Raw genomic sequence first — 7,992 nt, forward strand, 5'->3', positions numbered from 1 at the left:
ATTGTTAACTTGCTTGGCTTGCATAGCTGAGCAGTCATTATACGGTGAACCGAAATGACCGTGCAATCTCTTTATCGTAACCTTTCCTCTCTGCGGCACACTCCTTCCTCCCCCCTCCCCTTTGCCGGTTACTATCATTCTTGTTTGCGTCAGGGCTAAAATTACACGATAAGCTGGTCCAGATGGGACTCGGGGCACAGTTTCCTCAACCTGCTTCAAGCCTGTTTCTCCACCCGCTACTGTTCTGCCCCCCGCGAGGTACATGCTGCACACTCAGCGGTGTGGCTCCTGGACGGAAGAAGAGTTTGTCCAACAGGCCCCTCTCCAGGAGCTCTAGCAGATCCACCAAATCCCTGTAGGGGGAAATTAGGAACGACTGAGTTACACAGCTACAAAGAAAAGCACGGCGTGTGTGCAGAACACACCTTTACTTCCACCGCTGTTGCCAAGTGAATCTCCTGCCGTGTTTCCATATTCCCACTGGAACTCCTGTGCCTTTTGTAAATGTGTATATAACAGATAACGTTGGGCGACGTGTACCATTTCTACTTCGGCCTCTTCCCCTGGGGAAAAGCACCCAGTGACTAACCCTCGAGGAGTCAGAGAGGAGAGAGTGACATACCCGTAGTAAGCTCATTGCACTGATTTGGAAACACCTCTGTTCTCCTGTCCTGCCTAAAGCAATCTTTGGTACTATTCTGGGGGTGGGGGAGGGATAAAAGCAGGGTCTTTTCTTCCCACCAAGGAACAAAGAGCTCTATTATGCCCTTAGAGCAAAGCGGAGCACCCAACTGGAACGGGGGAGAGAGAGGAGCCACGTATTCTAGGAAATCCCCCTGCTCACTAAGGAATGCGGGCATGTGCAGAGCCATTCAAGGTCATGATTGCTGTGGCTAGGACGCTCGGGAGGAAACGGCGTGTTGACACCTAGTGGTTGCAGAGTTTGCATCTGCGTGTATCTGTGTTGGTGTGTTGGTGTGTTATATAGCAGGGTTCCTCGACCTTGGCCGCTTGAAGGTGGGTGGACTTCAACTCCCAGAATTCCCCAGCCAGCATGGCTGGCTGGGGAATTCTGGGAGTTGAAGTCCACCCACCTTCAAGCGGCCAAGGTCGAGGAACCCTGCTATGTAGCGCCAGCATGGTGGTGTGGTTCGGGTGCTGGCCCAGAAGCCGGGAGATGGGAGTTCCAGTCCTCCCTCAGGCACCAAAACCGGCTGGGTGACCGGGCCAGTCCCTCTGCCTCAGCCCACCCCACCGGGTCGTCGCCGTAGGGAAAGCAGGAGGCGGCGGGAGCGTCAGGCGCGTTTGCCGCCTCGGCCAACTTTTAAAAGGGGAAAGTCTAATGACGATTCGGAGGCGGCCTGGTGGCAGGCGGCTGGAAGGGACGGGCGGTCGCCCGAGGGGTCCTCCGCTCGCTCTACCGCGGCGCCGCCCCGAGGGGCTCGGCCGGTCGGGCCTCGAGCCCTGGCCTCGGGCGCCGGGCGCGGCGCCCCCAAGAAGGGAGGGGTCTCCGCGGACGCCGCGGGAGGGGAGCGGCGGAAAGGCCGCCCGGCTGCTCCCCTCGCTTGGGCGGGGCCGGCCCCACGGGAAGCCCCCCGCTGCCGCGCTGGGGTCGCCTCTCCTTCCCGCCAAAGCTTCCGCCTTCGTCTGGGGTGCCACGTTCCGGCCGGCCGGCCGCCCGCCTCAGGGCCTTCCCGGGATCTCCTGGTGGTCTCCCATCCCGGGGCTCCCCGGCTCGGGCCCCGCCCAGCCTTCCGAGGCGGAGCACATTTGCGCCCCCTTCCCGGCAGCAGAGGTGCCAGGCCCCGCTCAGCTGAGCCCGGCTCTTTCGCTCGGGGTTACACTTTTTAGTTTCCCTTTCCGGAGGGTCCCCTTGGAGGGTCACCCTCTTCAGCTTCCCCACTGACCAAGCATTTCCGGGAGAAAGCTAACTAGCCGGTCTGGCCCTTGTTTATCTATGGTAGTCGGAAGGCGTCGCTCAGCATCCCGCCCCCGCTCTCCCTTTCATCGGAAGCTCTTTGGTTCCACACCGGAAGGATCGACTGCGGGTCCGCAGCCTTTCCGGATTTCCAGCCCCGCCCCGGATAGCCAATGGCAGCGAAGCCTTTGTTCAGGCCGCGCCGCCGAGAGGCACCGCCTCTCCCCATAGAGAAGTCCTGGGATGGCTAGAGCGCCCCGCGCCGTCTGGCGGGCCGGGCCTGGGCGCGATTCACGCAGAACCCCCGACCTCCCTGGCTGGGCGGCAGGGCGCAGGCGCCCTGAGCTCCTTCCGAGTGGGCCTCCGCCCCTTGAGCCCGCCCCTGCGCCCGGAAGTGGCGTCAGCAGCGCCGCTGCCGCACTCTTCCGGGCGGGCGGTTCCCCAGCCCGGCCATGGAGTGAGGCGGCGGCCGGGCCTGGGCGAGCGGGCCGAGGGACGCGGCGAGAGCGGTGCGAGGCGCCTCCTCCCTCCCTCCCTGCCGCCCGCGGGCCGGCCCCGCCGCCGCCGCCGCCGCGGGGCCGCGAGCAGCGCCCATGAGGGAGTACAAGGTGGTGGTGCTGGGGAGCGGGGGGGTGGGCAAGTCGGCGCTGACGGTGCAGTTCGTGACCGGGACCTTCATCGAGAAGTACGACCCCACCATCGAGGACTTCTACCGCAAGGAGATCGAGGTGGACTGCTCGCCGTCGGTGCTGGAGATCCTGGACACGGCCGGCACCGAGCAGTTCGCCTCCATGCGCGACCTCTACATCAAGAACGGGCAGGGCTTCATCCTGGTCTACAGCCTGGTCAACCAGCAGTCCTTCCAGGTGAGGGCGGCGGCGGCCGGAGGGGCCGGGGGGCGGGCCCGTCCCGCCCACACGGGGAGCGGCCCGGCCCGGCTCCCGGCCTGCCGACAGCGGCTTCGGGAGCCGCCCGCGCCCGACAGAGAGGCCCGAGTGAGCAGGCCGCCGCGCTCAGCGGCCCCGTGCTTAGGCCTGCGGCCTGCCGGTCAGAACGCCGGCGACGCGGGGCAGGTCCCGGGCCTCTCCCGGGCCTCCCCCTTGCCCAGGCCACGCTTCAGCCGAGCGGGTTGGCCAGCCCAGTAGGTAGCGGCCTCGTGTCTCGCAGGCCCGTCTGATTCTGCCGCTTTGTACCGGCAGAATCCTCTTCGGTAGTAGGATACGCGACTGCACCTGTCGCGGCCTTAAACTGTCTTTGGGGGCCTGTTTAGCACGGCCGGCTTTGGATAAGGGGCGCTGCGAAGCCCTCTGAGGGGAAAAACCCGCCCTCTGAAAGCCGCGGAGGCCCCTCTGCTGGGGGAGGACTCACAGGTTCTGATTTCTTCCCCAGGACATCAAGCCGATGAGGGACCAAATCGTCCGCGTGAAGAGATACGAAAAGGTTCCTCTCATCCTGGTGGGAAATAAAGTCGACCTGGAGTCAGAGAGGGAGGTTTTGTCCGCAGAAGGCCGAGCGCTGGCTCAGGAGTGGGGCTGCCCCTTCATGGAGACTTCTGCCAAGAGCAAGACCATGGTGGATGAACTCTTTGCAGAGATTGTGAGACAAATGAACTATGCATCCCTGCCTGAAAAGCAAGAGCAGTGTTGTACAACTTGTGTTGTCCAGTGAGGGAGAAAGCAGAATCTCCATCATGGCCATACAGAGCAGGTAGGTAGAAGGTGCTCCCCCCCCCCGCCCTTCCTTGAGAGACAGGCAGAATATAGCCTCTCTGTTGGTGATTAGGCTGTTCCTTGCAGCAATGCCGGGGGTCAGGTGTTCAAGAGAAGAGCGGCTCTTTGGCTCCCCTCCTGAGTAGGTCCTGAACTTGGGTTACAGCGTGGCCCCCCTTGGCTCTTGCGGGTCTGAGTACAGAGAGGCACAATCTACCAGCTGTCCTGCCAGCTTAACTTTGCTGGCTGCCTCCAAAACACATCTGACAAGAGCCTTACGTGAATCGGTTGCGATCAGCAATAGCTCTCTTGAGTTCTTGGGTCTTTTAATCCACCCTGCTGCCAAAATAGCCTGGACCCGGGATCTGTTGCGTTGCAGTGCTTGGTCCCAGCGGACATGGTGGGCCCTCCCTGTAAGTAGCAGGGCGAACAGATAAAACCACCTTAAACCCTCTGGCTCAGGAAGTAATGACCAGAAGCAAACTTCCATGGTCTTTGGCAGAGAAGGTCCTGTCATGAGATGAAAGGGGGTCTTTCTGTTACCTATCTCTTTTCAGCATTCTTATTCTGCTTGACCGTTTGCTTAAATGCAAACTCCATTGACTTATTCTAAGTACTTACTATCTACTGTGAATACGTGTGGGCCTGCTGCATTTGATTCTACCCTGACTCCTGAGAATAAATGTTGATCTTCTTGTGAGGGCAATATCCTCCGGTGTACTATTCTAAAACATGCAGATTGCTTTGTTTCTTGAATCATTTGAAGAAGGGGGAAAATTACTGTTGATGACAAACCTCCTTCTTAACCTGAAGCAGCCTATTAGCTCAAAAGAATTGAGAGGTTGTGAAAGTGTTGTAACATGTCAGCTGTCATTTGAATTTTCCAGTGGCTGCGGACGTGTGCAGCAGAAGAAGTCATGTTGAAACCACATTGATTGCATAAAACGAAATAAAACTGAAGCAATGACGTTATATTTTTTTTTCCTATTGTCTGGAGCCTTCCCTCTTTTGAGAGGCTGAAGAGCTTCCATCTCAGTTTTCCCCCATCCCTTTTTGATATAGCTGCCATTTTCTGAATTGTCAGCTTGTAGTAGGTAGAGTTAAAAGGCTGCCTTTCTTCATTCACCAAGGTAGAGGACCTCATCAGCTCACCAAAGCAGTAAACCGTTGAGGAGCAGCAAATGTTCCTGCGGGGGAAAAGGCCCCTTTCTGTAATATTTTTGTCATGAGGCAAATCATGCAGACAGAGTCACGAGCTCTCTTTTTCCCCTGAGCTGCTGCAGGATGGAGGTGGCTGCTCTGTGTGAGATGTCCTGTTGGCGGTCTGCTGGATTGAACGTTTTCTTGAAAGCGCTGCTACCTAGCTCTGCTCCACTGGCACTTTCATAAAATACTGGCCCTCAACCAGCTTCTCTACGTGGCTTGGGGTAATTTGTCCTTTCCAGCAAGCCTCTAGGAAAAGATGTAGAAGAGATACAAGAAAAACCTGCAGGCCAAAACTGAAACAAACCGTGTTGGGGTTTGGGGGTGACAGGAAAGAGGGCCCTCATATTGGTGAGTTGTTGACACTGTCAAAACAGCTCCTTGTGCCCTGTATAGTCTGGGCCTGCCTGACAGATTCTTTGTCTTAATTACAGATAAAACTCAGAGGAAATTTGCACAGATGCTGCGTTGGAGAACCCTTTTAAGTCCAGGTTGCCGAACTGAGCCTCGCTAAATCTCGTGTCTGTCTTCAGAGCACATTTCCAGCCATCGAGTGCAAAAAGGCAAGCGGCAGCTGGGGAGAGGCGCGGGCCTGCTACAAACCCTTAGCATGTTTACCATTTGATTTGGGAATCTGTTCTTGATCTCTTGGGGTTTTTTTTATAGCTTTCTAAGTTCCTATTAATGGCTAATATGCAAAAATTCATTTTAAAAATATTTTATTTCTTTAATTGATTTCTAAATCTTGTATTTATTAAACTTTAAACTCAGTATTACCTACTCAATGCCTTTTTAAGAGAAAATTTTAATGGAGAATAAAAGTGAGCCTTAAACACAAATGGTTACTTCTGTATATTACCTCACATCCATGCTTGATTTGCAAAAAAGAGAGAGAGAGAAAGAAAGAGAGAGAGAGAGAGAGAAAGAAAGAAAGAAAGAAAGGAAAAAAAAAAGGTTTCTTCTCTCAAATGTCATTGATTGGAACTTTGAAACATTCTGTTTACATGTGATGGTGTCATAGAAGGATGCTTAAGAATTGCCTGATACGAGAGGATATGACATCCCTTTTCTCAGCAGCTGTGGTGGCATGTGATTGGCCTGATAGGAAGACAAAAGCTTTTGGGTGGGGGCTGGAGACATCCAGCAATTTGTATGTGTGTTCTCTGTTGTTATATGGTATTCAGATTTGGTTTTTTAAAAGAAAAAGCTGTGTTGAAAATCACCTGTTCATCTGCTTATTCCATTCATCTTACAAATTCTGATAGACTTTTTCTTGCAAACGGATAACACATCCTCATAGAGTTTGTGTTCCAAAGCAAAAATGAGCTTGAGATCCCCTGACAGGATTTAAGGTGACATTGGCAAGGAAAAATGACTTTACGCCATTGTTTAAATATTGTTTCTGTCTAAATACATTGAAGCAATATATGAGTTGGCCTGGTTTGGTGCTCTGTTGCTTGCTTTTTCCATTTCTGTTGGATTAGTTGGTCTAACAGGGCAAGAGCTGAAGCGATAGTTCCCCAAACAGGAGCATTAGTAGCCCTTGCCTTCCATGGCCCGTATCTCATTTAGGCTGCGATTTAACTAATTGTGGTCTTCAAACAGCAACACAGATCTTGAGCAAAATGAAGAGTGCATTAGTGGAAATGTTAGCACCACAACTGTTGTAGACATTGGAGACCTTTTCCTAGCACTGACGTAGGAAACGGCTTTTCTCCCCTCCAGGGAGAGTGAAGCTGCTCCCGAAGATGGAGGTTTAAAAGCCCGTCTGAAGTCATTTGACCGTACCTCTAATAAATGTTGACTTCTGTGGAAGCCCAAAACTTAGTGTTAACAAACTTTCATCATTAAGTGATTACCTGGGTTGGCACATGGCATCATCATGCTATGTCTTTAACCTGATTTGAGCCTTCCTAGTGTTTTAATCTCTAGACTCAGAATTTGCAGTGAAATAAAGCTTAGGCTTGCACTTTAATGGAAGTCTTCAAACTAAAACCCCTTTCTGCAGTGCTTTTTACATCGGCCAAGTATTGGATGTGCCAAGGGAATGCAGAATTCACACGGTGATTGTACCTTGTTTCTTAAGTGGTAGAAATGTTGCATTGCTTCTAAACTTCTCTGTTGGTTGACCTTTTAAAAAAAGTCCCACTCTTTCTAAATTGGAGTTGGGAGCGGCAAAGAGTTGGCACCTGACCTGGGCTGCTTCCGCGCAGCTTGGAATAAGGGACTGACCGTTTAAAAGAGGCATCCTTCCTGGTTGCGCTGTGTATTGCAAGGTTCAAACCCAGCCATCCTCTGCCCTGTGTGCCCTCTTGCTTCAGGCCCCCGATTCCAGAAAGACTCGGTGGACCTGCACGAGGCCTCTTCTGGTTCAGCTGAGAGAAGGCGCTGGTACACTGGTCCCACTGCCATTGTTGAACCCCTGCAGCGGGGGCTCTTGAGCCACGATCCTTTGCAGGCCCCACCAAACAATCCCAGGTGATTCGTCTGGTGGACAGAGGAAGAGGGAGAACCATCTCCCTCAGCTTCAAATGCCTCTTTCTCCATGTTGCACAATGGGAAGCAAGACAGTGCTCCTTGGGGTGGGGTGTGGCCATCCCGGTGCACAAACCCAGCCGTTGATAGGAGCGATTCCTTCCAGGGCTGCGATTGGCATCTCCTGCCTGGATATGGTACCACAGCCCTGATATGCCTGAATGTTCTTGCATTTTAATTCCGTGTATCAAATGTACTGTACCTCTTCCTGGGGAAAAGTAAAAATCTGGAAATTTGGCAAGTGCAAAACTGAGACGGTGATCGAATGCTTTGTAAACGTAAACCACCATTTTTCTCTCCTTGCCCCTCCAATTTCATTCTTATTTTGTAAGACAGCCCTACGTCCAGCTGTTTGTAACTTTTTTAATAAAATAGATACCTGTATTACCAAAATTGGTTCCCTCTCTTTCCTGGTTTAGCTACTGTAGAACAGTGGTTTTGTGCTCTTTTGCTGTAATGCCTGCTAGTTTCTGTGCAGTGTTTAGATGGTTGTGGGGACACACACATACTGTCACTCAGGTAGCTTTGAGTGCAGATGCAGCCATCTCTTTTCTTGATTCTCTGATCTAGCATTGCACGAGCCCCTCAGAAGTTGTTACAAATTTTACTTCTTTGGGGGAAAGAAGG

The 7,992-nt window shown here is 53.0% G+C and overlaps 1 protein-coding gene across 1 annotated transcript; it reads left to right on the forward strand.

Annotated features, from left to right (window-relative positions):
• The first annotated feature begins 2,298 nt into the window (after positions 1 to 2,298).
• On the forward strand, positions 2,299 to 7,758 carry RAP2C (RAP2C, member of RAS oncogene family). The gene is made up of 3 exons (XM_088151630.1): positions 2,299 to 2,784; positions 3,308 to 3,625; positions 5,265 to 7,758. The coding sequence occupies exons 1-2, from the start codon at positions 2,512 to 2,514 to the stop codon at positions 3,584 to 3,586; spliced, it is 552 nt and encodes a 183-aa protein (XP_088007756.1). The 5' UTR covers positions 2,299 to 2,511; the 3' UTR covers positions 3,587 to 3,625; positions 5,265 to 7,758.
• The last annotated feature ends 234 nt before the right edge of the window (positions 7,759 to 7,992 follow it).

The sequence above is a fragment of the Python bivittatus genome, unplaced genomic scaffold (assembly GCF_059951505.1).
Source record: "Python bivittatus isolate LINGU-HERP-01145 unplaced genomic scaffold, Pbiv_v1 ctg000670_np1212, whole genome shotgun sequence".
Lineage (NCBI taxonomy): Eukaryota > Metazoa > Chordata > Lepidosauria > Squamata > Pythonidae > Python > Python bivittatus.

What these genes read in the sequence shown, in the direction of transcription:
- RAP2C (XM_088151630.1), top strand. Translation starts at nt 2,512, where the DNA reads ATGAGGGAGTACAAGGTGGTGGTGCTGGGGAGCGGGGGGGTGGGCAAG. An exon ending in TCAACCAGCAGTCCTTCCAG is followed by an intron (nt 2,785 to 3,307) that starts GTGAGGGCGGCG and finishes TTTCTTCCCCAG; the next exon opens with GACATCAAGCCGATGAGGGA.